The 22,550-nt window shown below is 40.4% G+C and overlaps 1 protein-coding gene across 2 annotated transcripts in view; it reads right to left on the minus strand.

The window, feature by feature from the left end:
- Window positions 1-21,990, minus strand: part of LOC138366924 (extended synaptotagmin-3-like) — a 134,667-nt gene extending 112,677 nt beyond the window's left edge. For both annotated transcript variants that reach the window (XM_069328200.1, XM_069328191.1), the window contains exons 1-2: window positions 21,547-21,990; window positions 15,405-15,446 (exon numbers count right to left, since the gene is read on the minus strand). In XM_069328200.1, the coding sequence (XP_069184301.1) occupies window positions 15,405-15,446; window positions 21,547-21,762 (258 nt within the window). In that variant the 5' untranslated portion in view covers window positions 21,763-21,990. The remainder of the gene's footprint in view (window positions 1-15,404; window positions 15,447-21,546) is intronic.
- Between the last annotated feature and the right edge of the window lie 560 nt (window positions 21,991-22,550).

Genomic DNA, 22,550 nt, shown 5'->3' on the forward strand with positions numbered 1-22,550 from the left:
AGTGACTCGAACCCATACTGCCAGGAGCAACGCAACTGGTATGTACGGGATGCCTTAATCCACTTGACCATCACGACCGGACATAAGGAAGTTGCAATAGTCCTGGGGACCATTCAGGCTTGTTCGTATATATATATATATATATATATATATATATATATATATATATATATATATATATATATATATATATATATATATATATGTCGTACCTAGTAGCCAGAATGCACTTCTCGGCCTACTATGCAAGGCCCGATCTGCCTAATAAGCCAAGTTTTCCAGAAATGATAAAGCTACCCATTTCATTATGTATGAGGTCAATTTTTTTTATTGGAGTTAAAATTAACGTAGATATATGACCGAACCTAACCAACCCTACCTAACCTAACCTAACCTAACCTATCTTTATTGGTTAGCTTAGGGTAGGTAGCCAAAAAAGTTAGGTTAGGTAGGTTAGGTAGTCGAAAAACAATTAATTCAAGAAAACTTGGCTTATTAGGCAAATTGGGCCTTGCATAGTAGGCTGAGAAGTGCGTTCTGGCTACTAGGTACGACATATATATATATATATATATATATATATATATATATATATATATATATATATATATATATATATATATATATATATATATATATATATATATATATATAGGGGGGTACCACCTCAGGTGCAATTATAGTGACCCACAGCCTCAGAGAAGGGAACACAGAGCATTCAGGGAAGAACTTGTCATTTAATTCTGAATACGTATGAGTGTTCGCTTCTCCTACCACCCCCTTTTTTATGGTGTACACTTTATTACACAAGGTTATACAGTTACATATCTGATTTTATACAAAAAATTAACATTAAGAGGACACAAAAAAAATTCGCTTCCTAGAGGCTGTAGATTTCCTCGAGCTCCTCCGACGCCGGGCAGGAACCGAGGATGCAGCGAGCATTCCCCCTCTGGATCGCGACACTGAGGGGCTGAAAGAGAAAACTTATATATATATATATATATATATATATATATGTCGTACCTAGTAGCCAGAACTCACTTCTCAGCCTACTATGCAAGGCCCGATTTGCCTAATAAGCCAAGTTTTCATGAATTAATTGTTTTTCGACTACCTAACCTACCTAACCTAACCTAACCTAACTTTTTCGGCTACCTAACCAAACCTAACCTATAAAGATAGGTTAGGTTAGGTTAGGTAGGGTTGGTTAGGTTCGGTCATATATCTACGTTAATTTTAACTTCAATAAAAAAAAATTGTCCTCATACTTTATGAAATGGGTAGCTTTATCATTTCATAAGAAAAAAATTAGAGAAAAAATAATAATTCAGGAAAACTTGGCTTATTAGGCAAATCGGGCCTTGCATAGTAAGCTGAGAAGTGCGTTCTGGCTATTAGGTACGACATATATATATATATATATATATATATATATATATATGTCGTACCTAGTAGCCAGAACGCAATTCTCAGCCTACTATGCAAGGCCCGATTTGCCTAATAAGCCAAGTTTTCATGAATTAATTGTTTTTCGACTACCTAACCAACCTAACCTAACCTAACCTATTTTTTTCGGCTACCTAACTTAACCTAACCTATAAAGATAGGTTAGGTTAGGTTAGGTAGGATTGGTTAGGTTCCATCATATATCTACGTTAATTTTAAATCCAATAAGAAAAAATTGACCTCATACATAATGAAATGGCTAGCTTTATCATTTCAAAAGAAAAAAATTAGAGAAAATATATTAATTCAGGAAAACTTGGCTTATTTGGCAAATTGGGCCTTGCATAGTAGGCTGAAAAGTGCCTTCTGGCTACTAGGTACGACATATATATATATATATATATATATATATATATATATATATATATATATATATATATATATATATATATATATACGACATCATCAAGAGGAGCCTCACCACAGCTGGATGCCCAGCTGAAAGAGAGCCCCGTTACCTAACGCCCCGTAACTCTGATGCTCTTATTGGTCGCCCGGATGGTATCACAGTGAACCTCTGGAAGAATCGCAAGCAGTTGGTATGGGACTACATGTGCGAATCAACCCTGGCTAACACCTACATTAACCTCAGTGTTGCACAACCAGGTGGCGCTGCCACCCACAGGGAAGCAGCCAAATCCCTAAGTATAGAGAACTGGATCACCACTACAATTTTGTCCCCATTGCTTCTGAGACACTCGGCGCCTGGGGTAAAAGTGCTACCAGTTTTTTGAAGGAGCTGGGTTCTAGGCTCATTGAAACCACAAGGGACCCAAGAGCTGCAAGCTTTCTTTCCCAGCGCCTCAGTGTGGCGATACAGAGGGGAAATGCGCACTGTATCCAGGGTTCCAGCCCGCCATCTGAGGAGCTGGAGGAACTCGACAACCTATGGTAACCATCTTTGTAACCAATATGTAACTCCTTTTTTGTAACAAAGTTCAAATAAAGTAAATATATATGTGTACATACAAAAGAATGGGGGTGGTAGGAGAAGATAATATTAGTGTTCAGTGAGAAACCACAAGGTCTCCTCTGAATACTTTTTATTTTCTTCTCTGAGGCTATGGGTCCCCACATTGGCACCAGAGGTGGTACCTCACAAACTATATATATATATTATAAATATATATATATATATATATATATATATATATATATATATATATATATATATATATATATATATATATATTTTTTTTTTTTTTTTTTTTTTTAATAAGGAAGGGAGTACCACCTCTGGCTGGAAGAAGGGGGACCCATAGCCTCGGAGGAAACCACACATAACGCATTGGAGGGAATGTGGGTCCCCTCCAATACAGTTTCTGTGTGCTTCTCTCCTACCACCCCCTTCCCTTTTTTTTTTTCCTTTATTGTGTATTTAAAGGTTACAAAACATACAAGACAAATGCCTAAAGGTTATGGATCTCTTGAAGCTCCTCCGCTTCTGGACAGGAACCGAGGACGCAGCAAGCATTTCCCCTCTGGATCGCCACACTGAGACGCTGAAATAAAAAACTGGAAGCCCTTGGGTCTCTGGTGACGTCAATGAGCTTGGACCCCAATTCCTTGAGAAATCCCAAGGCACTCCCAAGAAATCCCAATATATATATATATATATATATATATATATATATATATATATATATATATATATATATATATATATATATATATACATATATATTTATATATATATATATTTGATGCACAACTCTCCTAAACACGAGAGTGAAGTTATACAACGTTAGAACACTTTCCCACACTTTTCCCTTGGGAGATGTTGGTCTTTGGTGTGTATAAATACTCCGAAATTACCATCTCTTTTAAGGGTCTGAGCGTGGTGCAGTGGGTTAAAGGCGTACCTGTTATACCAGTTGCTGGAAGGCTTCTGTGCTGGCTAGGGTTCGAGTCTCCTGGTGGGAAAGTGTTCTAAAGTTGTATATATATATATATATATATATATATATATATATATATATATATATATATATATATATATATATATATATATATATATACATATATATATATATATATATATATATATATATATATATATATATATATATATATATATATATATATATATATATATATATAAGTCATAAGCCTATAAACATTTACTTATTACTGTTGTCTGTACTTTGGTTATTTATTTTTATATAGTGCTTGCCACAGAGTAAACTGGCGTAAAGTGGGATAATAGGCCAAAAAGGAGTAAGAGAAGCTGTTACCAGACACATGGAGTTTATCAAGTACACGAGTTTAACAAAGACGTGTTGTTTGTGCCTTGTCAAGCAGTTTGAAAGGAGCTATTTTTTTCATTATTTTTATCAGCCGATTTGCCTGAAACTTATACACCAATCACTAAAACGAGACAGACTGGTATCAGGAACAGTTTGTGACAAAGTGAGTCGAGATCTGTGAGTGACTCAGTGACCTAGAGCGATCTAAGGATAGTGCCGCCGCCTGAGTAATCTGTGTGACATCACCACAAGTTCTCTGTATGACTTCATCACAAGTACTTTGTGTGACTTCACCATAAGTACTCTGTGTGACTTCATCACAAGTACTGTGTGTGACTTCACCACAAGTACTTTGTGTGACTTCATCACAAGTACTCTATGTGACTTCATCACAAGTACTCTGTGTGACTTCATCACAAGTACTCAGTGTGACTTCACCATAAGTACTCTGTGTGACTTCACTATAAGTACTGTGTGTGACTTCATCACAAGTACTGTGTGTGACTTCACCATAAGTACTCTGTGTGACGTCACCACTGTCGCCTTCGTTGTGTAGTATGGCTAAGCTGTCTCAGCGCCACCACTCAAAGTCCCAAAGAGCGCGTGAAGCCGTCATCCGCTACCTGCTCCGCCTTCACTCTACTACGTGACATCACCACCTGCTCCGCCTTCACTCTACTACGTGACATCACCACCTGCTCCGCCTTCACTCTACTACGTGACATCACCACCTGCCCCGCCTTCACTCTACTACGTGACATCACCACCTGCTCCGCCTTCACTCTACTACGTGACATCACTACCTGCTCCGCCTTCACTCTACTACGTGACATCACCACCTGCTCCGCCTTCACTCTACTACGTGACATCACCACCTGCTCCGCCTTCACTCTACTACGTGACGTCACCACCTGCCCCGCCCTCACTCTACTACGTGACATCACCACCTGCCCCGCCCTCACTCTACTACGAGACATCACCACCTGCTCCGCCTTCACTCTACTACGTGACGTCACCACCTGCTCCGCCTTCACTCTACTACGTGACATCACCACCTGCTCCGCCTTCACTCTACTACGTGACATCACCACCTGCTCCGCCTTCACTCTACTACGTGACATCACCACCTGCTCCGCCTTCACTCTACTACGTGACATCACCACCTGCTCCGCCTTCACTCTACTACGTGACGTCACCACCTGCCCCGCCCTCACTCTACTACGTGACATCACCACCTGCCCCGCCCTCACTCTACTACGAGACATCACCACCTGCCCCGCCTTCACTCTACTACGTGACATCACCACCTGCCCCGCCCTCACTCTACTACGTGACATCACCACCTGCCCCGCCCTCACTCTACTACGTGACATCACCACCTGCTCCGCCTTCACTCTACTACGTGACATCACCACCTGCTCCGCCTTCACTCTACTACGTGACATCACCACCTGCTCCGCCTTCACTCTACTACGTGACGTCACCACCTGCCCCGCCCTCACTCTACTACGTGACGTCACCACCTGCCCCGCCCTCACTCTACTACGTGACGTCACCACCTGCCCCGCCCTCACTCTACTACGAGACATCACCACCTGCCCCGCCCTCACTCTACTACGAGACATCACCACCTGCCCCGCCCTCACTCTACTACGTGACGTCACCACCTGCCCCGCCCTCACTCTACTGCGTGACATCACCACCTGCCCCGCCCTCACCTCACATGCCCAGTGCGATTTTAGGGCGTCATTTTCTTATACCGGCAAGTGTGTGTATATAAGGTACCACCTGGAGTCAGTGTAGAAACACAGCATTCATGTTGTTAATGCCCCCTGCAATTATTGCAGGGGGGAGGCATGTTGTTAATTTTGAAACAGGTCAAGTGTTTCTACATAAAGTACCACCAGTGGTCAGTGTAGACACAGCACGCCCCCTGCGAGTACCCTGCAGTGTCAAGTGTGTGTACATAAGATACCACTTTTGGCCGGTGTACAGGTACAGCATGCCTACTTCGAGTACTGTGCAGTATCAAGTATGTTGGTGTCGGGAAATTCTGTAATATTATTGAGCTCTCGCGTCGTTCACGAACGAGACCGACTCTCGGGCCACCTACGAGGCTGCTTGCATGAATGTCCTTGAGTGAATGGTGAGGGTCAGCCTTCCCGTAAGTACCTGGTTGTTACCTGGTTGATGGGGTTCTGGGAGTTCTTCTACTCCCCAAGCCCGGCCCGAGGCCAGGCTTGACTTGTGAGAGTTTGGTCCACCAGGCTGTTGCTTGGAGCGGCCCGCAGGCCCACATACCCACCACAGCCCGGTTGGTCCGGCACTCCTTGGAGGAATAAATCTAGTTTCCTCTTGAAAATGTCCAAGGTTGTTCCGGCAATATTTCTGATGCTTGCTGGGAGGACGTTGAACAACCGCGGACCTCTGATGTTTATACAGTGTTCTCTGATTGTGCCTATGGCACCTCTGCTCTTTACTGGTTCTATTCTACATTTTCTTCCATATCGTTTTCTCCAGTACGTTGTTATTTTACTGTGTAGATTTGGTACTTGGCCCTCCAGTATCTTCCAGGTGTATATTATTTGATATCTCTCTCGTCTTCTTTCTAGTGAGTACATTTGGAGGGCTTTGAGACGATCCCAATAATTTAGGTGCTTTATTGTATCTATGCGTGCCGTATATGTTCTCTGTATTCCCTCTATTTCAGCAATCTCTCCTGCTCTGAAGGGGAAGTGAATACTGAACAGTACTCAAGACGGGACAACACAAGTGACTTGAAGAGTACAACCATTGTGATGGGATCCCTGGATTTGAAAGTTCTCGTAATCCATCCTATCATTTTTTTTGGCTGTCGCAATATTTGCTTGGTTATGCTCCTTAAACGTTAGGTCGTCAGACATTATTATTCCCAAATCCTTTACATGCTGTTTTCCTACTATGGGTACATTTGATTGTGTTTTGTACTCTGTATTATGTTAAAGGTCCTCATTTTTACCGTACCTTAGTACCTGGAATTTATCACTGTTAAACATCATGTTATTTTCTGATGCCAAGTCGAAAACTTTATTAATATCAGCTTGAAGTTTTTCAATGTCCTCAGCCGAGGTAATTTTCATACTGATTTTTGTGTCATCTGCAAAGGATGATACGAAGCTGTGACTTGTATTTTTGTCTATATCTGATATGAGAATAAGGAAAAGCAGCGGTGCAAGGACTGTACCCTGAGGTACAGAGCTTTTCACTGCACTTGGACTAGATTTTATATGGTTGACAGTTACTCGCTGAGTCCTGTTTGACAGAAAACTGAGTATCCAGCGTCCTACTTTACCGGTTATTCCCATTGACTTCATTTTGTGTGCTATCACGCCATGGTCACATTTATCGAAAGCCTTTGCGAAGTCCGTGTATATCACATCAGCATTCTGTTTCTCTTCTAATGCCTCAGTGACTTTGTCGTAGTGCTCAAGTAGCTGTGAGAGGCACGATCTTCCCGCTCGAAATCCATTTTGGCCTGGGTTGTGAAGGTCATTGGTCTCCATGAAATTGGTGACCTGACTCCTAATCACTCTCTCAAATACTTTTATGATGTGCGATGTTAGTGCAACTGGTCTATAATTTTTTGCCAATGCTTTGCTCCCTCCCTTGTGTAGAGGGGCTATGTCTGCTACTTTAAGTGCATCTGGTATCTCCCCCGTGTCCAAGCTCTTCCTCCACACTATACTGAGTGCCTGTGCTACCGGCACTTTGCATTTCTTTATAAATATTGAATTCCATGAGTCTGGACCTGGGGCCGAGTGCATGGGCATGTTTTCAATTTCTTTTTCAAAATTTAGTGCGCTCGTGTTTATATCAGTTATATTTACAGGGGTTTGAATATCCCGCATAAAGAAATTGTCTGGATCTTCCACCTTCATGTTGTTTATTGGAGTGCTAAACATGTCCTCATACTGCTTTTTTAGGATTTCACTAAGTTCTTTGTCATCCTCCGTGTATGAACCTTCACTTGTACGAATAGGTCCAATACTGGCAGTGGTTTTTGCTTTTGATTTCGCATATGAGAAGAAATATTTTGGATTTTTCTTTATTTCCTGAATGGCTTTCTGTTCTAACTGCCTTTCTTCAGTTTCATATGAGTGTTTCAATTTCCGCTCGATTTCTTCAATCTCCCTATTTAAATTATTCCTTCTTTGACGGGAAATTCGTGTCTGCATAAGCAGTTCCGTTATTTTTTCCTGCGTTTATAGTGTCGTCTGCGTTCTCTTTCTACGTTAGATCTCTTTCTGGCTTTCCTCAAAGGAACATGTTTCAGACAGACTTGATACGCTTCTGAAGTCAGTTTTTCTATTCCTTCTGTAGGACTTGTATTACTTAGAACAGTTCCCCATGGAATGTTTGTAAGTTCCCTGTTTATTATCTCCCAGTCTATCCTTTTATTATTAAAATTGAATTTACTGAATAGCCCCTCTCGTTTTATCAACGTTTTAGGTCTATTCTGAGTATTGATGGTCGTTTGCACTTCAATGAGCTTGTGATCTGAATATGTGGTATCTGATATCGTAATGTCTCTGATAATGTCTTCATTGTTCGTAAAGACCAGATCTAGAATATTTTCATTTCTCGTTGGCTCCGATATCTGCTGATTGAGTGAAAATTTGTCACAGAATCTAAGTAGTTCCCTAATCTGTGGTTGGTTAGGTCCTGATAGATTTCCTGGTATAATATTATTGTTTGCTATTTTCCACCTGAGACTAGGCAAGTTGAAGTCACCTAGGAAAATAATATCAGGTATCGGGTTCTCCAAATTATCAAGGCTATCCTCTATTTTGCTTATCTGTTCTGTGAATTCCTCAGCCGTTGCATCTGGCGGTTTGTATATTAGTATAATCACTAAATTTATTTTCTCTATTTTTAATCCCAGTACCTCTACCACCTCATTTGTAACGTTTAGGAGCTCCGAGCATACAAGGTCTTCCCTAATATACAGACCCACTCCTCCATGTGACCTAATTTTCCTATCACACCTGTATAGGTTATATCCTGGAATCCATATCTCACTGTCCAACAATTCCCTTGCATGGGTTTCTGTGAAAGCTCCAAATACTGCATTTGACTCCGTGAGGAGGCCATTTATGAACTGTACTTTGTTGTTTGTTCTTGTTTTCAGTCCTTGTATGTTGGCAAAGATGAATGAGGTTACTCTATTAGTGATAGTTTGAATGGGAGACTTTTTCGGCAAGTCCATTATTCGTGGACATAATGAGTTTGTTCTGACCAGTACTGATTGTTGTAGGGCAGTTTTCTGTCGTAGTTGTAGTTCCCTTTCGGTGGGTAATTGTATCTGTAATTCTGGAATGCAAGTGGATCTGGCATCCAGTTCCATACACTCTCCATGCAGCTCCTTTTGAATTCTCTGCCGGTCTGGTATAAACAATTTATAGAGTTTCCTCCAAATTCATTATCCTGCTTGCCACTCTTTATGTAGCGTTCCGTGCCTTTCACGTGAAAGTGTGGGCAGCTGAGGTCATAGCATTTTCTGTCCTCCAGTGAGGTTTGGCACATGTCAGGATGGAAAAACCTACATATTGATCCAAATCGACACTCACCTTTCCTAAGCATATTTAAACATTTTTTGCGATGTTGGTAACTGCCTTCTAATCCTTTCTTATTACCAGCATATCTATGTCTGCATATGCCCTTTGCATAAAATTTGCATAAGTCTGTCCTTCTGTTCTGAATTGCTCTATCGGGAACCGTCGTAGTGTCTGTACCTATCGAGCTGTCAGTGCTGTCTGTTACACTTTCTAGTTTACTGTCATCTACATCCTGGCCTACTGAGTCAGAGTTTACAACTTCCTGAGTTTCAGCCTCAGTTTCATCCCTGACTATATCCTCCGCCCCTTGTATATTAGAATTGTTGTTCCTTTCCCACTCCTTCTGGATGGCTGGTAGGCTTCCAATGAATGATGTTTTCCGATCATGCGTCATGTTATCTAGAAGGTTTTTTAGGATATTCCAAGCTGGCAGGTCATTTTTACACACCCAGAGCAAGTGGCCATCTCTCAGTGCCGTAGTGTTACTCACTCCTGTACAAGCCGAATGGAATCTAGTCTTACAGATATAACATTCAATTCCCGTTACCTTCGTCTTTAAGAAGTTGTTACAGTGGCCACAAATTTGTTTATTTACTCCCATATTGCCTTGTTTTGTTGTATATATCTATATATTTATAATATTATATGTATATTGTATATTTGTAACAATATATATGTATATATATTTATATGTTTAATATTTATAATATTATATGTATACCGTATATTTGTAATATTATGTATGTTATTTTGTTCAAACTTTATGGCAGGTACTTAGCGTAGGTAGCGAGGCTGGTCCCCCGGTCAGTACAGGTGACCTCTTGTGGCCCAGGTTGATGTCACCAGTTTCCAGTTACCCGATTTATAACCACTGATGCCGCCTCTTGCCACTATTCTATATATCTAGTGTTCTATATTTATAATATTCACTTCCAACTTATATGTTGTTGTGATACCCGTTCCACATCACTGTTCCACGAATCACCGTTCACTATTTTTTTGTTTTTTTTCCTAATACACGTATGTACACAAAGCCTCGTTCACTGGCTCACACGCAGTCTCCCGTTTATTCTCTATTTAACACAAAGTTCTATTGTTAATGACTATTTTCAATTTTCCAGCGGTCACTATGCACTTTGTTATGTCTGTAATCAGTAATTCACGGCAGTAGTCCTAAGAATCCCTGTTAATGTCACGATTTTAACGGAGCGCGCACGGTACGTCTACCCCCTCCCTCGACAAGTACTTGTTATCCTATTAAAGTGTCTTTTCTGTGTTGATCTGAGTGGTCAATCCTCACTTCTCACTTTCAACCCAGTTCTCACCTTCTCAACATATGAAATAGGTATAGGTTGAGACGGAGTCAACTGAGGTGTATACGTGTTTATCTGTGTGGTATTGTTACGAATCAATAATACTTGAGCCTGATATTTATCATGAAAAATCAATAATATTCCTTATGCCATTCAATACTCTGCAATAACTACAATACTCAACTTGCAATACTCTAAACAACTACATATTCACCAATGTCTCTCATCTCAACATTGGAGAGTACACTGTTTAATATGAGAGTCTGGAAAGGACCAGTACCTCTCACCATAACAGCTGGCTTCCATTTACTTCTCATACACAATTCTTCACCCTGGAAACAGGTATAGCTTAAAAATCAGTCATCCAATGTGGCTTCAGTGGAACAACATTATAATTAGTTCTTGCAACCACTGTCTCAATATCAGACCGGTAGGTCTCAACTCAGGGTGCAGAATAACACATGAATTAATTTCATGACCTCTTATCTTGCAATGTTTGCAATATCTGCAAGTGGTCGAAACAGTTGAACCAACTGCAAGTTTAGACACTACATTATTAGAGTGTAACAACCGTGCCTTACTTTTCTCAGTCTTTGGCATTACATGAGAAGAATTCATGTGAGTAAGTGGGTTAGCTGGTCTAGTCTGGAAAACATGAGATTTAGGAATATGATAATGTCATAGAATTATAGGTATTAGACTGTGCTCGGAAAGGCACCTTAGTGAGTAACTCATATTCGTCTGCTGGCTATGCTAGTGGAATAATGTTAGTGGTATGTTTATGTTCAGCTATAAACGCGGCTAATTTATCTGGTAGACAACCTAAGCTCTCCTCCGTCACAATGAGGTTTCTTAAAGTCTCTAAATTTGTAATTGAAAGCGATTTTACCCATCAATCAAAGTGATTAATTTTAACTCTTTAAAATCAGAAATACTTTGATCGTGTGCCCTATATAAACCTCGATTTTTTTCTAGAATCTTGAATCTAGGCCGCTGGAATCTGCTGGTCTGCTGTACAAATTTAAAGTCATAAGAAGATGCAAACACTTCTTGGGCTTTCCCTTTAAACTGTTCCTGTATGATAGCAACCCAATGATCCACAGGCCAATTCATACTGACTGCTGTCTTTATGAAATGTAAAAAAATCTCTGGAATGTTGCAAACATGTGCAAATATTTCATTTAAAATTATCTGCTACTAGAAATTTTAGCCAATTATCCTCTGTTTGCAAACTGTAGGTAGTAACTAAGTGATTGTAACTTATTCACAACTGCCCACTGTATGGTGGCGGTGTGCAGGACAAACATATAAACTATGACACTAGCTCTCCACATATGTCAGTTCCTTAATTTAGAAACTGTACTTTTGGTCGATCTCGAACTCATTGATGATGTGACGACGCATATTGAATTTTGTAACTAGCTCATCAATATTGTAACTTGTTGTTAAGGTGTCCTTTCCTATTTCTCCCCAGTGCCTAGGTGTCTAGGTGTTGGAATTACTCACTGAATACTTGAAGGAGTCAAGTGTGATGTATTTTAAGAGACTTTGAGCTATTGTTAACAAGTGGACTTGTGTTAAGAGAGACAAGTGTTGATGAATAACGTAGAGTACCATCATGTTGTTATCTAAGAGAGACAAGTGTTTGTGATTAACGTAAAGTACTTAACCAGTGTTAAGAGTCATATCTTCTTTCCTTGCAGGATTCCTGAGGTGAAGGGAATCATTTGATATAGGAGGCTACTGGATAGCTTACAAATTTATAGAGAAATTGTTATTATTGAGTTTTGCAGGTGAGGGGGGCTAACGCCCCCTAATACATACAAAATGGCGACGTCTCTTTCGGGTTGGTGCTAGGACGTGAGGACGCCAGCAGGCTGGCGATTGGCTGGCCGAGGTCACGTGACGTGCTGACCAATCAGAGCCCGCTGTGACATTACCGGGAGGCCTGGCTCAGGACCTGCAGGTCACTGCACCAGCAGAGAATTACGGACCTTCGACGCGAGCGGAATTGTGTCAGTGAGCTCTCGAGCATGGAGGTTTTAGGAACCTCGCTCAGTGGATTTGAGCAGCCTAATGCAGTTTACCATCATCGGAGAGGACTAGTGTACTCCCGCGGAGAACGAAGAAGCCGAGTTTAGTGGGCGAAAGAAGGCAGAGTACTTGTGGCTGTTAGTCTGCGGCAGAGGTGAGTGGCGACGCTGGGTGGGCAAGTCTGACACCCTGCGGGTCCCACCCCAGTACGACGTGCAGCGCTGCTCTGACCAGCTCACATCTACTGAAGTTCCGGAGTGGAAGCATCGTGTCTGGATCCATGAGAAAGTGTCTTGGTGAAGGAGTGAGTGTGGAAAGCGACGTGCTCAGTGATCACTGGTTGAACCAGCGTGGAAGATCTGAATCCAGGTAATAGGAATGGAGATGACGCAATTCTCCACCACGCCAGAGGACCTGTGACACACAATCGGAACGCCGAGGAGCGTCCTGGGAACCGTATACCTTCTACCATCGGAGAACAGAACGTCGATGGATAGGAATGTTTAAGGGTAGATCATTATTTCCCTCCCATTACCCCTTTGATGACTAAGCTAGATAGGCCAAGCATATATTATATTAGTGTTTATTATTATCATGTTAGTAGTAGGTTAGGCTGTAAGTCTGTACAGTATTTTCTACAACCTGGAGAAGACAGCGTGGGAACGTGTGTGGCAGAGTTGGTGGACGAGAGGTCTACGTCAACGGAGCTCTCCCCCCAACCCACCACCATGAGAGGGTCCGAGTCCCCCTTTGAATTTGCCCAGTTGTCAGAGTTGCCAGAGGTGGTGAGAGGAGAGCGGCCAACGTTCTCCAGTTAATCTAAATATAAATATATATATATATATATATATATATATATATATATATATATATATATATATATATATATATATATATATATATATATATATATATATATATATATATGTCGTACCAAGTAGCCAGAACGCACTTCTCAGCCTACTATGCAAGGCCCAATTTGCCTAATAAGCCAAGTTTTCATGAATTAATTGTTTTTCGACTACCTAACCTACCTAACCTAACCTAACCTAGCTGTTTCGGCTACCTAACCTAACCTAACCTATAAAGATAGGTTAGGTTAGGTTAGGTAGGGTTGGTTAGGTTCGGTCATATATGTACGTTAATTTTAACTCCAATAAAAAAAAATTGGCCTCATGCATAATGAAATGGGTAGCTTTATCATTTCATAAGAAAAAATTAGAGATAATATATTAATTCAGGAAAACTTGGCTTATTAGGCAAATCGGGCCTTGCACAGTAGGCCATGTACTGCGTTCTGGCTACTAGGTACAATATATATATATATATATAACTGAAAACTCACACCCCAGTAGTGACTCGAACCCATACTGCCAGGAGCAACGCAACTGGTATGTACAGGACGCCTTAATCCGCTTGACCATCACGACCGGACATAAGCTATGCCCAAGATTACCATCCGGGTGCCGGCGGGGGGCTGGGGGGGTTCAAATAGCTTCGGCTATCACCTCCTTATGTCTGGTCGTGATGGTGACTTGAGGTTAGTGCCGAGTCTTCCTTCACTCTTCCGTGGGTATAAGGCCGGACCGCAAGTGGCGGTTTCACCTGTGGTTCGACTGAAGGGCTCCCAGGGCGATCAGTGGCATGCAAGTGTGTGGGAGCAAAGTCCCGCGGTGGTGGTCATTGTGTGGTCATCATCTCTGGTACCGACACAACCCAGTAGGCCACTCATGTAACAAATTGGTGACCTTGCCAGGATAAGAAAATGGTGTTGCCAGAAGGCGAATACAATGTTACCAGGGTTGTGAACAGTGTTGCCAGAGAACACAGTGAACAAATAGCCCAGTAGTGCAGAGACTGTGATAGTGTAGTTAGTGTGGTGTTGGTGCAGTTGCTCAGTGATTAGAGATGGAGGAGGATAAAGTGAGTAAGTTTATTGCGACAAGGGACCAGAGCATGTGGGCGGAGTGCACTAAGGTTCAGCTTCAACAAGTGCGAATCACTTCGACATCCGATTGAGGACGTCTAAGGTGTTGGAGCGCCGGCTGGAGATAATGACGCAACTCTCAGCTCGAGAGGAAACGACAGGGAAAGAGCCGTTCTGAGTGCCTCCCGGTGGGAAGGACCCAGAGAGAACGAGGAAGCAGCGAAGGGTTCAATGGCAGCAAGAGGAGGCGCCTCCTCTTGCTGCCATTCTAGCGGCACTCGGTTGCCGCTAGAGATAATGTGGATGAAACTAGTGACCGAACTGTGGATGAAACTAGTGGCCGAACTGTGGATGAAACTAGTGGCCGAACTGTTTTAAGAGAAGAGGGAGGCCGTGTAAGAAACGTACAAAAGGCGGTGATAGCCGAGGCTATTTGAACCACCACCCTGAAAGCACTTTGATGGTAATTGCCTCGGCTATAACTGTCTTTTGTTCGATCACTTATGGTCAATTTTTTTAAGGCACCGTGAACACCAGTTGCAATGTGCTCCTGGAGGTCCGGGTTCGAGTCACTTCTGGGGTGTGGAGTTTTCAGTTGCATATATGCTTGGGGACCATTCAAGCTTGTTCGCATTTGTGTTCCTCACGTGTGCCCCACAAAATGAGGTGATTTGATGAAATAGATGAAAAATGATTTGATGAAATAAATGAAAAATTAAATAGATTTGATGAATAGAAGAAGTTTGCAAAGACCTGCATTTAAAACATGTTTTGCACTCACCTGGTTAGGCCATTGAGACTGTTCCATGGTTAAGGCAGGGACCTGAAATATAAATCATATATATTATTAAGAGAAAGTTGATAGTACTCATCTAAGCAACAATGCCGCCAGACATACGAATATTTGTATTGTGCATCATGCATGTTTATGAGAATAACTAAGTCCATCCTCTTGAGTTGACACAACGGACAGAAAATGAGATTCTAAACTACTTTAACCTATTGGCCAGGCATAGAAGATTGTAACAGGTAGTAGCAAGGTAAGGTAGGGTGTGAGCAGCTATAATTTATTGTAAACCTTTATTTGGGCGTTGAGGATTTTGACATCAAAATGCGGATGGATTTCACAGTTTATTTTTGCCTTCCTTATCTCCTTTTTAACATTTTTTTTTTTTTTTTTTTTTTTTTTTTTTTTTTTTTTTTTTTTTTTTTGAGATATATACAAGAGTTGTTACATTCTTGTACAGCCACTAGTACGCGTAGCGTTTCGGGCAGGTCCCTGGAATACGATCCCCTGCCGCGAAGAATCGTTTTTTCATCCAAGTACACATTTTACTGTTGCGTTAAACAGAGGCTACAGTTAAGGATTTGCGCCCAGTAAATCCTCCCCGGCCAGGATACGAACCCATGACATAGCGCTCGCGGAACGCCAGGCGAGTGTCTTACCACTACACCACGGAGACTGTGTTTCTAACCAATAACCATTTCTAACCAATTGGACGATATTCTTGTTCTAGACTTAATACTTCTTAATTCTTAATACTTTTGTACCATGTTTTATTTGTATCCATAAAGTTCTACAGATCCATTGTTATCCCTTTTGGGTCATTATTATTAAATTTAATCAATTTGTATGATATACTACGTTTTTGTGCTTTGCTAAGAATTTATGTAAATAAGTTATATTTTGAATCCACATCGAAATCCCTTTTTACGTCATTTATCACTAGGTTCACGTTTCCTAAATATAAACTTATCCAATTTATTTAATAACCATTATTTCTTGTTCTATTATGTGATTATTGCCTTATATATTTAATGCCTTATAAATATCTCCCTTGTTATACCCATTTTCCACTTGTACACTTCAATCATGTCACCCCTAACTCTTCGCCTTTCAAGAGAATATAAATTAGGTTTTTAAATCTCTCTTCATATGAAGATTTGTAATTTGTGGGATTAACTTTGTCATCCTACACTGAACGACTAATAGTGAATTTATATCCACTCAGTTGTATAGCGACCAAAACTGAACTGCATAATTTAAATAAGGCCTAACAAGAGCAAGATATAGCTGAAAAATAACACCAAGACTTTTATTTCCTATGCTTCGAGAAATAACTCCCAGTATCATATTAGCCTTATTACAAAAATGTATGCATTGATTTTTTGTTTTTAAATTCTTACTAATCATAACTCCCAGATCCCTTTCGCAATTAGACTTCACAATCTCAATACCCTCTAGCTCGTATCTTATAACGCTATCAAAACATTACTTAGCCTTACATTTATCAGCACTGAACTGCATCTGCCAACCTTTTGACATTTCAACACCCTACTTAGATCGTCAAGAAGTGACTTCTCAGGCTACTTTCAAATTTAATAGAAACCAGTTTTCAGATCCTCGGTTAATTTGCAAATATTGCTGCTCAGACCTGAATCTAAATCATTTATATTTATCATAAATAACAGAAGTTCCAAGACAGAGCCTTGAGGCACTCCACTAACAACAGGTTCCCATTGACTTAACTCCATTTATACTAACTCTTTGTTTCCTTTGGCATAACCATGCCCCTAATCCAACTTGTGAGCTGCTAGTTCGTTTAGCTAAGCAAATAAGAATCATTTGACGCTAGTTACAAAATTATTAATGTTATATATACATGTACACATACTCATGCATACATGTACATATACATACGTATACATATATATATACATACACTTACATATTTAATCACCCACACAAATACACACATCAATAATCGTTTGTGTCACAAGTTATTCAGCAAGAGGCTCACAACAGTCACTATACAAGGCACTTTTCATCTATGATCAGTCGCACAGTTACTAGTCTTGCTCCACACCCACCCAACTGGGCGGGAGCTTTAGTCATGTACATGCATTACTTACAGTAAGCAAATTTTGGATACTTCGCTAAGATTTCGGGCAGCACATCATTATGAATGAATTGCTTACACATTTCTTGGACACTATTGATGGTGGTATCTCTAAATTCCGCGATTTTTTCACTTTCCATTATATAATGACGCAAAGTATGCGAATAGTTCTGCTGACAGAGTTTACATTTAGTCAAATCTACATCAGCAGATGTTACAAATTCCCAGAGGAATTTGTAGCCAAGCCTAAGCCTAGCAGTGGTAACATCTAGAAGTCTGCTAACCTTATTGCAAGACCCATAGACGTGCGGTGCTTCCTGCATAATAGAATGTTGATAGATGGAGTAACTGGTGTGAATTTCACTTTGCCTCAAGTTTCCGAAATTTTGTTGATATTCCCGGAATATTTCTGTCGTCAGGCTGCTCAAAGGCAGTCCAAGTTGGTAATCAATTCCCTCTTTACGAGCAAAGGTCTTGGCCAACTCACCAGTTCTATCATGCATTCGGTCACCAATATGGGAAGGAATCCATAGGAGACAGACTCTGACGTCATCATTGATTATTCCATTATATCTGTTTCTAGCTTCAGAGATAAGCACGTCACAGTTATGCCTTGGATAAGACAAATTGTTTGCCTATGTGAGACATGACAGAAGAATTAACTGTGAGAGATAAGGCAGGAGTGATGTGGCATAAGCTGACACAACCCTTATCTACCACGTCACACCCTAATCACTGTACCGCCAAGGTTGACAAAGCTTCGCTTTTTACGCACTCATATGGATATCACATCCTTTTTCACGTGATATCCTTTTTCACGAGGCTATTTCCATCCCCCTGTCGGGGGGATGGAAATAGCCTCGGCTACCATCCTCATTTGTCCGATCGTGTTGGTCGAACGGTAAAGGGATCCTGTACGCCAGCACAGTGCTCCTGGCAGTATGGGTTCGAGTCACTTCTGGGGTGTGAGTTTTCAGTTGCATATAGTCCTGGGACCTTTCAGGCATATGCAATTGACGATCACTAAACACTGCTCATTTGTATGCGGAAAAACCACTTAAAATGGAAAAAATAGGTGAACGTTTCGGCCTGTTAGAGCCTTTGTCAACACCAGACTGAGTGTTGATAAGGCTCTAACAGGCCGAAACGTTCACCTCTCTTTCCCATTTGTGTTTTTTTCCGCATATATATATATATATATATATATATATATATATATATATATATATATATATATATATATATATTTATATATATATATATATATATATATATATATATATATATATATATATATATATATATATATATATATATATATATATATATATATATATATATATATATGTCGTGCCTAGTAGCCAGAACGCACTTCTCGGCCTACTATGCAAGGCTTGATTTGCCTAATAAGCCAAGTTTTCTTGAATTAATAAATTTTCTCGAATTTTTTTCTTATGAAATGATAAAGCTACCCATTTCATTATGTACGAGGTCAATTTTTTTTTATTGGAGTTAAAATTAACGTAGATATATGACCGAACCTAACCAACCCTACCTAACCTAATCTAACCTATAAAGATAGGTTAGGTTAGGTTAGGTATCCGAAAAAGTTAGGTTAGGTTAGGTTAGGTAGTCGAAAAACAATTAATTCATGAAAACTTGGCTTATTAGGCAAATCGGGCCTTGCATAGTAGGCCGAGAAGTGCATTCTGGCTACTAGGTACGACATATATATATATATATATATATATATATATATATATATATATATATATATATATATATATATATATATATATATATATATATATATATATATATATATATAGGTGTGTGTGTGTTGTAGAATATGACCAAAAAGGTAATATTAATAATTGTAACACGAATACACGAATCTTCTCAATATTTCTTAAGTTTTTCTTCACTTTCGAGGGTATTTGAAAAATTAACTCTCCAAAATTCATTTTTTACATTTTTATTTTTGGTTTGACGCTTGAAACTGTTTTGTAAGGGCTTCTTTCATTTTCAAAGACTAGTTTACACATAAAATACATCATACTTATATTTGTTTTGGGTGAGGTGATGTGACACAAAAGTTTTCGGTGAGGTGACAGAACACGAATCAATGGGTATAAATTGGGTATGAACACCTAAGAATGGAAGTAAATACAGAAGGCCAATTGGCCCATACTTTCTCTTGCTGCTTCTATGTTATTTGGGGTCTTGAAGTGGGTAGAATATAGTTTTGCATTAATTTGGCTGTTTATAACTGGTGGTGACTTTTTGAAAGTCAACACAACAAAAAAAGAAAGGTGAAACACCATGCAACCTCTGAAGAGTCAACTAGCACAACACTTGTATCCCCTATTAGACTGTTTTACAGGAACTTCTTGTCGACGGCTCATAAAACGGAGGAAAATGTCCTGAAAGATATTATTAGTAGAAACGTTATCCCTACAGACAAAAATCAGACAAAACTATTGACATTTTACTACAAAAACCAAAAAACGGCCAATCTACTCATGAAAAACTCCCCAAACACCAAACAGAACGCCTTGAAGGAAACCAACGTCGTCAATGCCTTCAAATGCCCACTTGGGGACCGTATGCCCCAACGAACTCAGTATATAGGCAAGACAACAACGTCTCTTTCTAGACGATTGACAATGCACAAATAACAGGGCTCCATCAAGGAGCATATAATTTCCTCACAAAACCAGACCATCACCAGAGAAATTTTGAAGTCTTGACATTCCCTGTACATATCCAGGTTTGTATTCCCCGATAACCTTTGGCAGGTGGAGTCCGGATTTCTTCGCGTTACAGTTTCAATCAATCTGTCTAGCTTCAATTTTAATTCGACTGTAGTGTCCTTCGTTACCTTTTGGAATTAATCTTACCCTTTCGGTCAACAACATATATCTTATTCAACAACATATGTTTACAAGAAAGACTGCTACGAAAATATACTAAAATTAGAATGCACGACCCAGCAGCAAGAAACCAAGCTTTCACGATAAAATATCGCCAAGATCTGATTCGAAATCAAATACACAAGGCAGAAAATGAGACCAACGATAGCAAAACGCAACTACTTCTTGCTACAAATAAATGGTGACACACCAACATCGACGAAGATCTCGTATTCGAATCAACCAACGCCACGACGTCCTTTCAGATCGACATCGCCACAGCACCGAAACCAGAATCCTCAAGAAACTGACAATATTTGGAGGTCCTATGATGATTCCTCGACCCAGAGATGGCTTCTTAAACCTTGCTGGAATCAACCTCACGGAGGACCAAATCACTCTCTTGAATCATTTCATTTTCATTAAAATATTTTATACTTGTGATGATTGTATATGAGTTAGAGTTATGGAACCTAGTAGTTTCCATCTCTGATTCAGAAACAAAATTAAAAATGACAGGCAGTGTCAATATGGAAGGTGTAAACCGACCGTATGTAAATGTATATATGAATTACTGTTACAGTTATAAATACAAAATTTTGTGAATTCAGGAGAAGCAAAGAGTATTCATGGCTAAAAAATAATGAAATAACTTTGTCAGAACAAATTATTTTTTATTCGTGTAACAGAAGCATACTATTCCTGAAGGACCCACTTGTGTGGATATTCAGGAAGTTGCTCTAATATTAACTAAGAAGGTTCAGGTGTATAAGGGAGGGTAGGTGGTCACTCTCAGCATCAAACAGTAAAGTCTTTAATATTTGGTCTTGGGAACCCCACCGTCTGTCAGGTAATGTCAGGATCCAGGTGGTAAGAATATGCAGGTGAAAATATTGATAGATCGCAAAGTATTACGATAATATCGAAAGAATCTTCACGTAACTATATACGTCACTGTGTATCAATGACTTCCCCTTGTCGTGTACTACACAAAAGTGGACTTTCTCCCACAACCAAAATTCTGGCTGCAATATACATCTTTGCAACTCTAATGGAATTATAACGATTACATAAAAGTTTTGAACTTCACACAGTAAGAGATGCAACTCACCCAAGAAGGTTCCTGAATCTTAACATCCGGTTTTGGGTGAATGTAGTTGGTTATTTTTGTGACGACAGCCAGGAGGATGAGGCCGACCACGCCAGCAGTCAGACCCTTCACCCCCCAAACACCACACATCACTCCCAGGCAAAATGTTAACAACAATTTCTTGTCAAAGTACATATAAAAAAAAATAACCAATAAATCCGAAACGCTTAATGCCATTCCTTATCGTGAAAGGTTCAGGTTTTCTGCGGATATTGTTTAGAATATTTGTTGTGTATTTATTACGCAAAATTATGATTGCGGCCTTATATGCGTTAGGATGATTCTGTTCGGTTAAGGGCAAAGTACCACTATCATACCATAGAGGTGGTATGCGGTAGTATGATTGTGTCCTTCTATAAGAGGTGAGAGACGCGCAGTTACACACGACCCGCCGCTCGCCACAGTGGTACTGACCTGTGCAGCACAGTCCCCTGAGATAGTGTTATCATGGTCACCACGTGGCCCCCTACTGTGATGTCACTAGATCCATGTGTACCGCTACTGTGTCAATAGTACCATGGTGGTGACGTGTCCTGTTACTGTGTGTCACTAGATCCATGTGTACCGCTACTGTGTCAATCGTACCATGGTGGTGACGTGTCCTGTTACTGTGTGTCACTAGTACCATGGTGGCCACGCGTCCTGCTACTGTGTGTCACTAGTACCATGCTGGCCACGTGTCCTGTTACTGTGTGTCACTAGTACCATGGTGGCCACGTGTCCTGCTACTGTGTGTCACTAGTACCATGGTGGCCACGTGTCCTGCTACTGTGTGTCACTAGTACCATGGTGGCCACGTGTCCTGTTACTGTGTGTCACTAGTACCATGGTGGCCACGTGTCCTGCTACTGTGTGTCACTAGTACCATGGTGGCCACGTGTCCTGCTACTGTGTGTCACTAGTACCATGGTGGCCACGTGTCCTGCTACTGTGTGTCACTAGTACCATGGTGGCCACGTGTCCTG

This window comes from Procambarus clarkii, chromosome 2, assembly GCF_040958095.1.
Source record: "Procambarus clarkii isolate CNS0578487 chromosome 2, FALCON_Pclarkii_2.0, whole genome shotgun sequence".
NCBI classification, from domain to species: Eukaryota; Metazoa; Arthropoda; class Malacostraca; order Decapoda; family Cambaridae; genus Procambarus; species Procambarus clarkii.